Source organism: Periophthalmus magnuspinnatus, chromosome 11 (assembly GCF_009829125.3).
Source record: "Periophthalmus magnuspinnatus isolate fPerMag1 chromosome 11, fPerMag1.2.pri, whole genome shotgun sequence".
NCBI classification, from domain to species: Eukaryota; Metazoa; Chordata; class Actinopteri; order Gobiiformes; family Gobiidae; genus Periophthalmus; species Periophthalmus magnuspinnatus.
The window spans coordinates 9,493,699-9,510,611 of record NC_047136.2 but is presented as its reverse complement, the minus strand read 5'-3'; the positions used below and the strand labels follow the sequence as shown (position 1 = coordinate 9,510,611).

General features: G+C 38.7%; 1 protein-coding gene across 1 annotated transcript in view; it reads left to right on the top strand.

Annotated features, from left to right (window-relative positions):
• LOC117379073 (CUB and sushi domain-containing protein 3-like) overlaps positions 1 to 16,913 on the top strand; it is a 319,068-nt gene that overhangs the window by 246,029 nt on the left and 56,126 nt on the right. Inside the window, exons 14-19 of the mRNA XM_055225479.1 lie at positions 11,374 to 11,556; positions 12,209 to 12,535; positions 14,129 to 14,323; positions 15,013 to 15,151; positions 16,045 to 16,232; positions 16,640 to 16,828. Coding sequence (XP_055081454.1) covers positions 11,374 to 11,556; positions 12,209 to 12,535; positions 14,129 to 14,323; positions 15,013 to 15,151; positions 16,045 to 16,232; positions 16,640 to 16,828 — 1,221 coding nt within the window. The remainder of the gene's footprint in view (positions 1 to 11,373; positions 11,557 to 12,208; positions 12,536 to 14,128; positions 14,324 to 15,012; positions 15,152 to 16,044; positions 16,233 to 16,639; positions 16,829 to 16,913) is intronic.

The following is a 16,913-nucleotide window of genomic DNA, read 5'->3' as shown; positions in this document are numbered from 1 at the left end:
TAACCAGAAGAAATTTGATGTGTTCCCTTCTTCTTTTATCTTGTCTCATAAAAAATGACAGACACAGTACAGACTTATTATTATTAACAATTCAAAATCACAGTACTGAAGCAAAACAAGTGCATCTCCATGGAAACAAGGAAATGGCAGACTGGACATTCAACCAAAAATGCTACATTAGGCACCTTTAAGTGGTTAGGTCTGTATTTGTATGTTTTTACTGCTTTGGATAGTTCTGATTTACCATTTCATGTTAGTAGCAGTGATTTTGTGCAAATTTGTACCATCAGACAATCACAGTTAAAAATAGCCTTAAAGTCAAACTAACTTATAATCCATAACGGACGCCCCCTTTGGGATTTTGCTGTAGTTGCATATATCCTCATTTATTGGGTCCGAGCCATTTCCTTAAAGAGATCAATAGAGAAATTAATGGAGAGGAGGACCATTTAAATGCAGCCATGCTTATGTATATGCTCCATTGGGCGGCCATACTGTTCTTTTTCTCTTTTCTCCTCTGGGATTGAGCCATAGCACATTTAAACTGTGCCGACACTAATGCACTTTTAATACACATGGCATATCACACAAATATCAAATGCAATATGTGTTGGAGCTGCTTACAGATGGAAGGCTGTTTGCTTGCATGTTTTCTAAATAGATTCTGTAATTTAATTTAGAGGGGACGCCTGTTGCTGTTTTCTTCTATACTTTTGACATTTAGAGTTAGAGTGAGATTCAATTGTATGCATCACAGAAATAAAATATATATGTAGAGATATGTTGTTGTTTTTTTAATTTTATTTTTTTACAACATGGTAGTTGGTCAGCCCTTTTTGACAGCAGACAAATGTCATTCAATTAAAACTGCCCAAGACTTAAAGCTGCACTATAATGAACTTATCCTTCGCTTTGCCTGGAATATCCCACAGTGTGATGTTAAAGTTTTACATCGTGATTTACTCAACTCAATGTTTTTATATATAAATTATACTATATTTGAGTCATCACATGGTTATTAGTGTTGTCATTGTAAATGTGCACTGATAAATAGATAATGTAATTCTATTGTCTAAGTGTTTTCTGTGGTCATTGTGGTATCGGTATTGAGTAGGCAAGGCAAGTTTATTTGTATAGCACAGTTCATACATTCAAAGTGCTTTACAGAATAAGAAAGGCACAATACAACTAATCAAAACATAAATAACCATCACAAAATTAACAATAAATATAAAGAGTAAGAAGAATGCAGAATAAAAACCTTGAACAGCTAAACAGAATCATTTTGAGCCTGGATTTAAACATTGTCAAAGCAGAGACTTATCTCACATCTTCAGGGAAACTGTACCAAAGCTGATTCCTCATGTTTAGTCCTGATTCTGAGCACCAGCAGGAGGCCGGTCCCTGAAATCCTTGAATTGCGAGCTGGTTCATATGGCACTAACATGTCAGAGATGTACTTTGTTATCGAGTCTATTCCTTAGTATTAATATCAATGTTTGAAATTTTATTATCGTGGCAAAACTCAGCAGTACCTCTCAGCCATTTTGTTCTTGTAAAGTAGCTCTCCGGGGGAAAAAGGAGACCCCATGTTTTGACCGTAATAGCAGTAGCGGTGTGCACATTTCTTCCACATTATTGGCCAGTGCAGTAGATTGTGCATGCGTGTAGGACCGTGTTACAACATGCAACATATTAACGGGAAAAGAATAGCCGATGCCATGTACAATCATAAAACCTTCTTCTCTGACCTTGGCTCTGAAATACCCACATTATCAGCAGCTATAGCCTTGCTTCAAAGTCACCCATGCACTGTACAATGTATGTTTTTGTGTGTGCAGTGGATTCGACAGGTCCTCCATCAGAGCGCCAACGAAGCCTTAGCCCACAAGTCCCTCACCTCCCTCTCTCCTTCCCTCCATCATTCTCTCACTCCTTTCCTCCCTCCCTTCCTCTCCATGTCTGTCTCTGCCATTTTTCCTCATTAGGCACCTCTCTATATCTCCAACTATCTAAAAATCACCACATTTTCTCCTAGTTACTTTGTAATGCACTTCTGTCGTGTTTCTACCGTCTTCGCTCCAGCTATTACCGCCGCAGACACCTCTTTGGACTGACCACTTTTGTTGAGGCGGTTCTTCACTTTTTCCTCTGTCTTGTCTGCGTTTATCTGCTACTAAAGACAAGGTCAGCACTCTACTCCATCTTTTAAGGGCACACTGAACAGTATTGACATTGCCTAAAAGGTGAACGTTGATCTTGATCACCCCCTACTGATTTTGTACAAGCATATGTAGAATAAATACATTTTATTATTATCCGGTGGAGGTACTGCCATCTACCTTCATGGTGACATCTCTGGGACATTGGATATGCTTTCCCACATGGTATTTGGATTTGGATTAAATTACATCTGTCTTTATTGCTCAAAAATGTAAAAACATGCATCCCTACTGCGAGTGGGGCCTCCTTTCCACAGACGTGACCTATAACATGGCAGCAAATTGACTTGATCCCTGGTTGTCAGTGCTTTTGACAGTAAAACAATACATTTTCATGACGGCAGATGACAGATGACCTCTCCAGAATAAACACTTCCTGCTTATGTAATATAGTGGAAAGGAAATTGGACCAAAGTGACAGACAGTGATATGTTGTTCCATAGCAGCTCCATACTGTCAGTGGAGCAATCTTTTATTCACATTCAGTTTAAGGTACAGTGCGTAGTGATACATTTTATATTACAGAGAATTTCTGACGAAGCCATGAATAAATCATGTTATCGAAAGATTATACGTGTCTTTGCACAATCCATAAAAAGATCCCATTGAGGTTTGAGATCCTGTTCTGCCTATACATGTACATGATTGTGTTTGAGTTATACTGAGCCCAAGCACTTCCAAAGCATAATATTACCTTAATGTTTTTTATCGTCCGACTTTGGTGACAATAAAACAGCGGCTTAGTCATTTATTTTCATTTTCGACGCAATGTAAGGAGATATTGAATGCGTCGGAAGCAGGGATGCATGTCAGGCTTTCTTTATCACCAAGTCATTTTTGAAAGAGGTTTTCAGATGGTTGAAGGCTAGACAACAGACATGGTGCAACAAATGACTATTGCTATATATATATGTGTATATATATATATATATATATATATATCTAGTGTACACTAGAACTACATACCTCAAAACTGGATTCATATAAAGAAGACCTATTGTGCCTGTGCCTGCTGTATAGCTACAGTCTATGCCACCCGTGGATCATTATGTTATAGTTTGCACATTATCGTAATATTCTTCTAAAATGACTTAATAAAAGAAACAAGTCCACTGACGTAGCCGTAAACATCACAACAAAGAGTCAGCACCTTCAATGAATAGCTGCAGATCACATCAACATCAGACGTTTTTTTCATTTGTACCAAAAAGTCTACGCGACGCTGTCGAATCCTGTACGTGTCACCAATTAAGAAAATAAAATTGGAGAACAAAGTAAGTGCAGAGCAGTGGCCATATGCTGGTGGTGGGGAAAATGGGGATTGATCAGCAATATGGCATCTTGAAAATAAACGATTAGAGATTGCTCAAACATGCACGAATCACTCCAAAAACAACTTCAAGGGAGTAAATGAGAAGAGGAAACAACTATAACGTGGGTTGAAAAGTAGATTTTGCATAATCGGTCTGTTTTAAAGATTTTTTGAAGAACTGCTTTTTCTGCTATTGAACAACAGCATAGGTAAACCATTACTTTACATTTAATTGTAAACTGCAGTATTTATCTAAAATGGCTTAATAATAGAAGAAATTACTTCCTGTTAAAAACTGCAGAGACAATAGACTTGGCCTCTTCAACTAAGAACAGGGATGTGGACGGCAACAGGGGGTAGGTGAAAACAGACTTTTTCTGAGCACAAAAAAATTGGCAGGGTCTGTAGTTCCCTCCCCAAAAAGATAAATAAAAAGAGTAAATACTTGAATTATGGGCCTGTTGTGAGGCAGGCCTATAATCCATTCATCACGCTGGCAGTATTGTTTTAGCCTCACATTTTGAGTGAGCGTTTTGATGGCTGGTTACCCGTGCCTTGCCACACTGTGTACCATCTCCAACTCGATTTTCTTCAGAGATTTCCGAGCTGCCACCGTGAGGGGTTTTGAGCCGTGCCATTACTTTCTATAATTTAAATGCGGCAGCTGCCAATTGGATTGATGCAGGATTCAACACTGCACACAGAGTAAACCGTCTGTCCCTGTTAGTTATACCATTCAGATCGTGCCAAGTGAAAAAGGCACAGATGCTGGCTTGCCCTGGCTCACCTTCCCTTCACATAATAATAAAAAATAAGATGTTTGAAGCTGAAAACTGGCAGGTAGGACACCTGTATACTGAGCGTTAACGGTCAGATGGACAAGTGTCTTGAGAGATGCCAGTCATGAGCAGTGTTAGTGAGACATATGGCAGAGCATGGGTCACCGCACTAATAAGGAAGCTTCAGACAGAGAAGCTGCCAGTCAAAGTGAATGAGTTGAGAAATTCAAATGACTTGGAATTACAAAGAAAATAATTAGCACTTTTCTATTTGTGAATTTAAATGTGAAAAAATAAAAATAAATCTGTCACTTTTCTAATCAGTCTTGTCCCTTTTTTAAAATATCTTCCTAATATAGCTTCCTAGTAAAAATTTCCACACTGCTATTTGTCGACAAAAATGAACACAGATAAGGTGAGATGTAATGAGTTGTGTGAAATGTTACTTTAGCTCCTATTTTTTTTTTTTTTTTTATGAAACTCACAAAACAAATAACCAGGTTGCACTAGATTCTGTCAATTCTCTGTCTAATTCATACAGAGTGAGAAAAGAGAGCATTCACCTCACATTTAAGATATAAACTTTCTTAAAACACATGTGACTCACGGAAGCAACATATGTCCAATACCCACTTTACATATGCCATCACCTTAGTGTAGATTTCAGATGGCTAATATTATCTTTTCTAGTCCATTTTATGATTAGTATTCAGTAAGTTAGAATTAAAGATCCACCATCTTTAATTTGTATTCCTCTTAAGAGCCCAGACTGCTCACCTCAAACGTAGCATGCTCCTCTGTGTTTGTTATTCCAAAAAGCTGCTATGAATTTTATTTGCCAAAATAATCAGAATGTGAACAAAGGAACTGCAAAACAAAAAGAGGTTAATTTATTATTATTATGTTGTTGTTGGGTTTTTTGCAGCATTACAATGTTTTCACTCTTCAATACATCTGCAGTTTTGTGTTTTCAGCTGGCACTTAAGTTGTTAAGTTAACTTCTCCAAACCCATGTCCTTCAAAGTTAGTAAAGAACAAGAATAATGCAAGCATAATCTGTATATTACTTTCCGTGTATAGTCGCCATTGTATTCTAACAATAAACCTTGTCTTTGGCACTGTGCTCTCATTTCAAACTTCCGGTGGTGAGTCATACCTTCTTGATTTCCTGATTCATTAAGCGCTTTATTTTTGCATTATGCTTTTATCTGGGGTTGCAAAAGCAGAGTGAGGCGCTGGCAAAGTATAGCAAAAACATAGCGCTGGGTACTGCTCACTATTGCAGCCTGTCAAAAGAGTTGGATACAGATTTAATGGTAGACTGTTGGATCTCAGTTTTTGTATTACTGTAAACCCTATACACTCAGGGATAGTTTGGTTGCCTAGTTTTGCCGTGATACCATTAGTTGATGATATTTTCAGATGGGCGATCTTGGCAGTGAAATTATATTATAAGAGATATGCTCCATTTCAGTGGCATAATGTCAGATTTTACATTCAGGATTTTATTTTCATCTTTTTACCTGTCCTTTTTATGGGCTGTGATAAATTTTATAAGATGGATAGATATATGTCAAGGGGAAGTTTTACAGCAAAGTTGACCCATAGATACTGTATGTCTATGTCGGTTTTGTGCATGAAACTACACGTGCCACACTTAAACATGTACTACGTGCCTCCGTGGAGATGTTATTGCGTTACCTGGACTGTTCCGCTGTAAAGTTTATTTCATTACTTTTACTTTTACTTTTAAATGCTCAAAAATACCTTGAAAACATGCATTCCTCCTTGGTCTGGTAATACCATCTGCTTGTCTGCAATTCTGTATAACGTTTGACATTTTAAGAGATAATTTCAGGTAATTTCTCATTGTAATTTCGGTTTCGGACACTAAGCAACCACGGCAACTTTTAGTATTAGTGTAAATGCCCTCTGTGGATGTGGGACTTGTGCTGGCTCTTGCTGGACCAGTGGGACTCTTGTAATCCAACAGCGCTGTCCAGGTACTGACCAGCACTGCCTTAATCAGACCACACTAAACAGCATTTCATTCAGACTGGAGGAAAGACCATGAAATACGAGTTCATGAAATATTCATCCTCAACATGACCAAAAATGTTCTGCAATTTTACACTCTGTAACCCCGGCGGCAGCAGCAGCGGCAGAGGAATGGTGGGCCAGAGCCTGATAGTTGATATGCATTTGTGTACAGGTGGGTGCGGACGTGTGCGAGTCCAAGGACAGAGGTTACTTAATCACAAGAGTGTAAACAGCATTACATTTTCCTCTCATGAATAATTGACACAGTGCACGCGTCTCCATAGGCAACAGTGTTACTAATGGTGCTTCTGAAATGAGCCAAACCGGAGTGAAAATCGCCCCATAGAGTGTAAAATTACTCCAGACTTCTAGGAGTAGGAGCACTTGGACCAATTTCAGAGTGACGCTGGACTTTGGAATTAACTGCCCTCTTCTTTAACTTGTTTGGGGGCAAATTACCTATCCACTGATGCCTTTGCCGAATATCAGATCTCACTGTACCAAACCAAAACAGTAAACTTTGATCTTGTTTATTTTGTGGCTGGAGATTTCGCACAATACCAATGCAAATGCAATCTGTTTTTCCAGATAGGCTCACAATGCCGATAACAAACCGTGACCTTTTTTTGCACAAACTTTGCATTTGGGTAAAAAATAATGGCGAAAAATAAATAAATATAACAACGCGGCCGCTAACTGCTCGTCTGTGTGGCCATTTTAATCAGTCAGCACCTCCCTTTAGAGTGTTAACAGCTTTTAAAGAGGACTCAATGGGCTGGAGCGGTGCTGTGCTTAACAACAAGCCACCATTTTGGAACCCGTTTGTCATGGAGTAATTGTAAAGCAGCTCCAGATGGTTGAGACATCATTAGAAAGGGAAGGGCTTGTTTAACCTATTTTAAGAATGGTCCTGTTGCCAATATATTATGTTAATTCTCTTTGTTTGGTTGTGCAACTATTACTTAAAGCACCATCTAAACATTTGGGGTGTTGTTTAGGGTTTTACAAGCTGCGATAGATAAATAAACTCACAGAGATACTAATGGACTTGATCCCGGAGTTGTTTTAGTTTTGCAGTAGAATCTCTTTCCATTGAGCCCATGTTTGTTCTTACTGTTCCTGTAAAATAAATACGGAAGGCTTAAAATATGCGACAAATTGACTCAAAGATCAAAGTAAAAAATAAAAATTCACAAATTTATTGCAGGTCAAAGAAGAAAGTCTACCAAGATCAAACAGGGCAGCCATTAACTGTCCAATTTTCAGCCGAGTTAAGCACATTCAAGAACTACAAAGTTGGGAATGAAAGACAAACGTGTGTAACAAGACAAGACAGGGATGGCGTAACGTAATGAGAACAGAAGAATTGACAGTTTGAATCAAATCAATGCTCATGCGCTCCTCGGTGGCCTGGTTTAGAATCAGGGGGAGCCGGAAGGAAGTGTTGCAGTGTTGTGACTGTAATAAATTAGATGATTGTCCTTCGATGGACTAACAGCGCTGACATCCGCAGTGTGAACAAGTCAGACACTCATATCCAGTGGCGGGTCCAGACCATAGACTGTATAAAGAAGTGGGTTAAGTGAGTGTGACGTCACTTGTAGCGTTCAGCTCCAGTCAAATGAAACTCATCGATGCTGGCGGTTATAGGGGCGAATTTGGAGCCGAGTTTCATTTCTGGAATTACGACTGAGAATATCATAGCAACCAAAGAACCAATCCGGAGTGAGGCTGATGAATGTAACGCAACTTCCCGCTGGTTTAGCACGGAGCAGGTGTTTAGCACTGCTGTCAATCAAACCTGTTTGTAATGCTAGCAGGAGCGACCTCGGGGAAAGAAGGTTTACGGACACAATAGTGAAATAAAAAACAACGGGATTGTGAAGAGCGAGTTAATATGAGCAGTTTAAGACTAAAATTATGAGCCTAACAGCAGCAGCTACAGAGAAAGGGGTGACAGTTTTTCAGTGTAAAGTGAATTGGAGCCAGAAGCGCGCCCATGCGCACTTCCTGTTTGGAACGCAGCGGCTTGCAGGTTAGCTATGTCAATTTACATGTACAGTCTATGGTCCAGACCAAACTGACTGAGGGTGCATTTGATTTTACATACTCCATATCCCGCCTCAAATGAGAGTGCAAACCTGTATAAATGAGGTTGCAATGAACTCTTTTGTACCTCTGTAGACCAAGACTGCATTTTTGTTTCATTTGTTTTACTCTTAAACCTTGTGTTGACACTTGTACCTGCTACTTTGGTTACATGACACAGCTCTTCATCTTCAGGTTAACAAGAGGCCTTATAATACATCTTTTCAGTGACTGCAAGCATCTTTTAGTGACGTATTCAGCTAACAGCTAACAGTATATCCATTTATGGCCTTGTATGGATAGTATGTGAGACGAGTTAAGTCCTTATAGGGCCAGCCTTCTATCGATAGTATTTTTCTCAGGCTATAAGTACTGGAAAAACTCCCTTGAAATATAACGCACATGCCTGCTGTCTGTAACTCGATTCATCTGATCTGATAATCTTCCTTTAACTCTCTACCTGGTCTTGAATCTCTTCCTTTACACTTTTTTTTATACTAGTCAATCATGTAGAATAGGCCATTTAATTATATTGCATCTGTCAATCGTATATTGTCTGAAAATGTTATAGGTTTATAATTTCAGACTAAATCCGTAGTTAGAACTTACTGTATGGACCTTATAAAATTGCACAGTAATTGCATGTGTGGAATGCTACACATCAGACAGAAGCAATCACTAGCACCTATGCATTTTCCATTTTAAATCGCAAGCCTTTATTCGACACAAAATGATATAGTTATATATGTGAACGAAGAAAAAATTGAAATAATAAAACACACACTGTTTAATGTAACTGTACTTAAATGAACTGTTTAATGTTTATGGTGGAGGGTCTGCCACCTGCTTGTGTCCACTGAGATGTTATTTCTTTTGCTGGGAATATTAAAAGTTAAACAGTGCACATTTGAGCTCAAAGGTTTCAAGAATCTGTAAGATGCATGTTTTATTTACAAATCGTGTAAGCTAAAAGTGCAAAAAAAGTCAACTGGCACTATGACAACCTCTATTGCAAAATGATTTCTGCCGATACAGAGCATTGACTTTGATTTAAATCTGTTCTAAAAGAAGCAAAAACCAGTCGATGTGTCCCCTGCTGTGAAAGTGCTTGAACGCTGTGAAGGGATTGTGCGGGAATGTTCAAACCTGTGCCTCTCCAAAGCAATTTGTTCTCCATTCTCCTCTATGGCTGTGTGCATGGCGGTATGTGAGCCAGCCTTGTGTGCTAGGACGTCTGCGATTGGTCGAAGCGGCGTCTCTCATAAAACCAATGTCATGATGGAAATTAATGCAATACATCACGAGCACAAGCCTGAGCAAACCAAAAAGCGCACTCCCACGTACCCGAACAGCACAAAACACAGACTGGGACTCTGCGCCACAAGCTAGTGTTGTAAATAATACTAGGAATGGGAAAAGGAGAGCAGGGGAGTGAAGGGGGGCAGACAGGGCAATAGAGGTAAAGGGTCTGAAAATTCTGAACAAATTCAACCTTACAAAACCAAACATTATGAATCTGAATATCAAGAGTTTCATACAAAAGAAGAGTAGGCCAGTGTGTTTTGGAAAGGGTGCAATGTTCTGCTAAAGGTGAAGATTTTCCCTGATGCAGCTAACTAAGTACTAAACATCTAAAAGAAAAGAAATCTCACCAAACCACGGGGAGTGAGATCTGTAGCATGGCGCGCTGCTGCAAGAAATTAGGCTACTGTCTACTCGATTCTTGCCACACGAGGGCGCTCTCCACATGTTGAGAAGCAAACTCTTTTGACATTTTGTGAGTAACTTTAACGCTAACAGCCCCAAAGTATTTTATAAATGGAATTCCTGAAGACAAGAAAAAGGAATAATGTTAAGGAGTATTTCGTAATCGGTTCTATTCAGTAGCAGGAGTGGGTAGGTACCATATTTAGACAAAATGGTGGGGCTTACAAAATGACAGCAAATGCTAATCCTGCTAAGAATGCATGGATTTTAAAATGATTGTATTAATATTCCAAGTAACCTATTGATGTGACACAATTTTTGATCCTACCTTTCTCAAGAGTATTGCCATGGTAGATGTGTTTACTGTGCAAGTTTAGCAACAAGTTTAGCTAATCGGCTAAAGTCACGCTAGCAAGCTTGTTTGTTTAGGTTGATCAGACGTCATTATTTACCCGGGACAGTCCCAGTTTTGAGCCCTATATTCCTTGTCCCAGCAGATTTATCCAAAAACATTGATTTGTTCCAGTTTTACACCAGAATAGTCCCAGGTGCCCCTATTTAATACCCACCAACAGTAAAGGGAGCTAATATATTGTCATTTGTTTAGCGAAAATACAGAAAACTGTGGCACATTTGATTTATCAGTAGGTTATTTATGTCATATAGCATTGTCACACTATGGTATTTCCATTTTTTATGTTGGCTAGCTATAAATTATGTGCTTGTGTAGGTGTGTAAAAATGTGCTTAATGAGTGAGGCTAACCTAATGAACGTTCTAGGCTACAATTAGCGTTCGAATTAGCATGCTTGGTGGTTGAAATGTAGAGTAGCAGTAGCTTAATCAGTAATAATAACAGAAGATTGCCTTGTTTCTGATTTGAACGTGCCGGCTACATATCCTCAAATTTTGTTTACATTTTTTTATTACCCAGATGGAGCATTTATTTTGATCATGAATTTTTATTTGTTAATTATGGATTCATCATATTTTTTAAGTAAATGCAAAAACATATCCCGAATTGTCCACAGTTGTCCATAATTTTGTTACAAGCTTTTCTCCTAGCCTGAATTTATGGATTTGTCTTATTTTGTAAGTGTAAAAAATCGACCTGCTCAGTAACCTTATTAGGCGAGGTCAAGATGGATGTTTCGGGGGGTTATTTGTTCTGATCAGAGGGGATGACACTCAGGTTAATGTCTACTTATAAACCTTTCTCTTCACAGAAATCGACAAAGAGAGCTGCGGGGACCCTGGCACGCCCCTCTATGGCATACGGGAGGGGGACAGCTTCTCAAACGGAGGCATCCTGAGGTTTGAATGCCAGTTTGGATTTGAGTTAATTGGAGAGAAGACAATTTCCTGCCAGGACAACAACCAGTGGTCTGCCAATATCCCTATATGCATATGTGAGTACCGTAATCATATATAATGTTTATAGATGTGATGGATAAGATTACACACTGATGGGCTGCGATGGTGAAAACATTTGGTCTAACCTGTCGCCATGGTGACGCTGACAGCTAGACAGAGTTTTTTTTTATGATGGCCTGGAGCTAACGATGACCGATGACACTAGAGATGAATATTTAACGAGATATTTCTGTCTCACCATAATTGTATCTATCTATCTTTACATTTAATCATTCTTGAGATCTGTATTTTTGTAGTTTTTAAATTTCATGTTTATTTTATTCTGGGTACAATTTGGGATAGCCTACTTGGATATGCAGTAGTAGACCGTAGCGACTGACAATTTAAAACAACATATTGTGTTTTTTTAATGGGGAAAAGTCCTCAAAATGTTGCATATAACAGGAAACTCAAACCCTATTTCTGTTTATTGACAAAACCATGATACATTTTCTATTCTTGGCATAATCCTACATTCAAAACATGCAAAATTGTTGATATAAAAAATTATTTGCTTTCATCATGCAACTATTTCTTTACTACTTTGTGCTTTAGTTGTTCAGCAGAAAAATATCAACAAATTTGTCCTTTTTTAATCAAAATCAACAAAGACATTTTGAATCAAATTTCTCATCTCTGTGTTTTTAGTCCCATGCATGTCCAACTTCACCGCGCCTTCGGGAACAGTGCTTTCACCCGATTACCCAGAAGGCTACGGGAACAACATGAACTGCGTTTGGCTCATCCAGTCCGAGCCAGGCTCCAGGATCCACTTGGCCTTTAACGACTTTGATCTTGAGGCGCCTTATGATGCGCTGACGGTGAAAGATGGAGAGACCAATGATGCGAATGTGATCGGGAGGTTTTCGGGAGCGGAGAGTCCGTCCCATCTCACATCCAACACCCACACGCTAAGACTGGAGTTTCAGGCCGACCACTCCATGTCTGGGAGAGGGTTCAATATCACTTACACCAGTATGTACTCTCTCAGTTAACCCCACTATTTTGAATGTAACGCCCTTTTGCTTTTACAGACCAAAACTCAGATAAAGTCAGTCAGAATTTTTCTTGGGTAAGGATAAAATGTACGAATTATAGGGTCGTAGCGACAGTAGCTCAGTTGGTAGCGTGTTTGTCCACCGATCTGAAAGTTGGTGGCTCGAATCCCACTCCCACAGATGTCGTTGTGTCCTTGGGCAAGACACTTAACCCTCCTTGTCCCCAGTGTCTGCGTGCACTGGTGTATGAATGTGTGTGTGAATGAGTGTAAAGTGCTTTGAGATCCTAGAACATGGAAAAAAGCTATGTAAAAATGTGACCATATTGTAGACCGCATATGATCCAGACAAAAACTATTGATGTCCCACACAAAAAATAAAAAAATAAAACACTAAATAGAGAACAAAGAGACTGGAACTAGCTATTTGAATGCGGAACTTGTTATTATACAGTGTGAAAATGCGGAAATGCAGAGGTGTAACTCTAATCCAAAATGACCTAACTAAGAAGCTCGTGTAGTTGAACTCTGTGACTCTCCAGCTGTTTCACACTGATTTGCTATAATTTCTCTACCAAATCCACATAACTGGCAATTCAGAGTCTATTCTTATTCAGTAACTTCATTAGAATCAAAGTGTTCTTGTTCAATGAGAAGAAAAGACTGACCAGGTGAGGTCACTGTCTTAGCTAAGAATAGAGTGTAGGTTGCACAACTACAGTGTAGAGTAGACTTTCAACGAGATACTGTCTGAAAAACATCATTTTAATATAGCTTGAGAAAACCGCAGGAACCGTTAACCTAGTTCAGTCAAAAAAAGTGTCTCTAACCTGTGTCAAAATGGAGAACAAAGTACAGTTTTTTGTATCTTTTATCTGATTGAAGTGAAGCTTTAGATGTTTGGGAGACTAATTTAGCAGACAACAGCCAGCAGCATGTTTAGCAAATAAAAACATTGACTTTCTTTTGAAGGCATTGATCTTATAGTCCTGCTCACTTATGTAGACAAATCTAAAGTTGTTTTGTGCAAAAGAACTGCTCATTCTTTCCCTCATTCTTTCCCTTTTTAAGTGAGTTACATTTACTATTGATATTTTGAAAGTAGGATATTGGAATTTACATCAGGAAGGAAAATGCAGGCAGACATTAGGACTGTAGTTGGATTAATTTCACGTTTTAGCTCAGACTGATACTCCCATATGAGGTAAGAATCAAGGGTTAAAAGAAACAGTTAAAAAGGGAAAAACTATCCCAAATCATTCTAAATATGTATTCGTTCCCTGGTCAAATTAAATGTACAACTGAGGAATGAAGAAAATATTTAGTATTTTCTGGCAAACTTTCATTAGTCAGATTTTGAAAGGTCCACAGTCGACGGAAGGACACAGTCAGATGGTATCTAACAGATGAGAATAATATACCCACAAATATAATACAGGAATATAAAGTTTCTTTTGGAGAAAGTATGATGATTAGCACAAAGCACAGCAAGTACAGTGTAGCTCAGAATTTTGAAAGCCCAATCTATTTCAATATCTTGCTAATTATACATTTTCAACATTTATCCTCAGCGTTTGGTCATAATGAGTGCCCAGATCCCGGCATTCCCATCAACGCCCGTCGCTTCGGAGACAGCTTCCAGCTCGGCAGCTCCATCTCAGTGGTGTGTGAGGACGGATTTATCAAAACGCAGGGGAGCGAGACGATCTCCTGTCAGCTGGAGAAAGGCAAAGTCATGTGGAGCGGGCCTATTCCCAAATGTGAAGGTAAATATTGACAGCATAGATTAGCTACTTCATTTAGGCTGTGATATGCCAGATTAGGCCTATACTGTCTATAGAAATTACAACTTTAAAACAACAAGAACGCATAATGAATCGCTTCGCATGCCTCAGTGCACAAATGAAAAGTGAAGAGGCCTTAGTGTAGGTGACCTTTGACCTTCTAGCAGCTATTAACACAATAATAAAGCATTCATATTCCTTTGCACTTGTCAGGATTTACAAGGAAGCTCATTACAGTGAATAACCTTGACCATGCCATTTGACATAGTCTGACAGTTTTTTATTGATAGCTTTGTTCAGTTCAATTTCAATTTAATTATATTTATATAGCGCACTTAAATGCAACTCCAGCTGCCCAAAGTCCTTCATATAAAAAGGCAACAGAAAACAAATATACACATAACCCGACATGCAGGCAAAAAACAATAAAACACCAGATATCGTGTAGTTAGTATTAAATGCCAGGAAGAAGAGGTGGCTTTTCATTCTGGTCTTAAGCTACGTTAATAGATGCCACTTTGGAATGTATTTCTTTCAACTCTTAGTTCGACACCATGTAGTTCGCACTATTCTTGACTTGAGTGAGGTTTTGAAGTTCAATTTGACATTCATGACGGAGAAACTATTGTACTATTGTAATGTTGTACGTGTCCTCTTTCATTCTCTCATAGCCCCATGCGGTGGCCATTACTCGGCCCCTAACGGCGTGATCCTGTCTCCTGGTTGGCCTGGTTACTATAAAGACTCTCTCAACTGCGAGTGGGTCATTGAAACCGAACCGGGACGCTCAATCAAAATCACATTTGACAGGTGGGTGGCACGTCCTGTATGCTATAAAGACCTAAATGTCCCAATGTGGGTTCATGCATTAAAACAGCCATCAATTACTCTGCAGATTGACAAGTGGAAACCTAAAACTTTATAGTCTTATAGCCAGTTACTCTTTATTGGCTATATAATTCATTTCAGTGGACTGGTTATTATATCCAGAACTCTATGATAAAACATGCATCAGTATATTTTAATACTGAATATTTAAAAGCTTTTGGTATGGTTATTATAAATGCCTATGATAAAATTAATGATACTTTGGCTTGAGCTTTAAGCCATGTTATAATGTTGTTACTTCCTTAAAAACATATCTGGAATTGTGCTTTGTTTCATTCACACATGTTTGAATAACCCTGTATTATTTCTTAAAGCTCAAAATGCTCTGTTCCACCTTGTGATGTCATGTAGTGGTAGTTTTCATGTTAACAGCTCCTTTTACCTTTATTTCAGCAGATGTTGGAAATTCCAGGGCTGAAATCATCCAAATTATTCTTGTGAAAGCGTAATGGGTTTAAAAACACAGCAGAGCGATTCCTGTGTTACTACCTGACATCAGAATGTGGAACAGAGTGTTTTCTGTTTGAAAGAAGAACTAAATATGCAGAGTTTGTGTGTGTGTCAAACATATTGAAACAAAACACAACTCCTGGTATGTTTTTGAGGAAACAACATTATAACATAGGTCAGAAAGTAGTGCAATATGGGCCCTTTAAATAAGTTCGTACTTGTCTCTGGGAAATTACTTATAAATGTGTCAATTTTGTCATATCAAAATATATTGTTTGGAATGTTAAGAACAGATATTGGCCATCTCTTATTTCATGTACTTGTTTTTGTTAATGCTAATATAAATGCATGTATAATGTGTATAGGTTTCAAACTGAACTCGGATATGACTTCCTGGAGATCCACGACGGGCCCAACCTGCTGTCTCCTCTGGTCGGCTCGTTCAATGGCACCCAGGTCCCACAGTTTCTGTTCAGCAGCAGCAACTTCCTCTATCTACTCTTCACCACTGATAACAGCCGATCAAACGCTGGCTTCAAAATACTATATGAAAGTACGTTAGATATGGAATATCTATGGAATGCTCTGTATTTGATATTCTCGTGTGGACATGCATGCATATTCCGTATCTGCTACCATGCCATTTCTTCTAAAGATAAGTGTAAATAAATGTGCGTTTTATTTATAGCATGTGTTATATATTGTATGATTTTGTCTTATTTTTACTGCCTAACTGTGTACATTGCATCCAGACGGCAGGCAACTGTAACCACATGCCGCTGGACAAGCTCTGAACATAATTTTTAAGACATGAAAAACAAAGCATCACTTGCATATTATAGTGCCTGGGGAGTATAATACTTAATCCCCTGAGTCTAGATTATGCAAATATGTGAGATCAAAGTAGAGCATCTTAATATGTGTTTTATGATAGTTATTTAATTTTGTGTTCTTATTCAGGTGTTACGGTGGACAGTTACTCCTGCTTGGATCCTGGTATCCCTGTCAATGGGATTAGATACGGGCAGGACTTCTCCATTGGCTCCACTGTGTCGTTCGGATGTGATTCTGGGTACAGGCTCAGCCATGAAGAGCCGTTGGTCTGTGAAAAGAATCACTGGTGGAGCCACCCTTTGCCCACATGTGACGGTAAGCATAGTAGTAGGTAGTGGGTAGAATTATGCACTCATTTTAATACATGCATTATATTGTTGTCTTTTTATGAGGTGTAAAA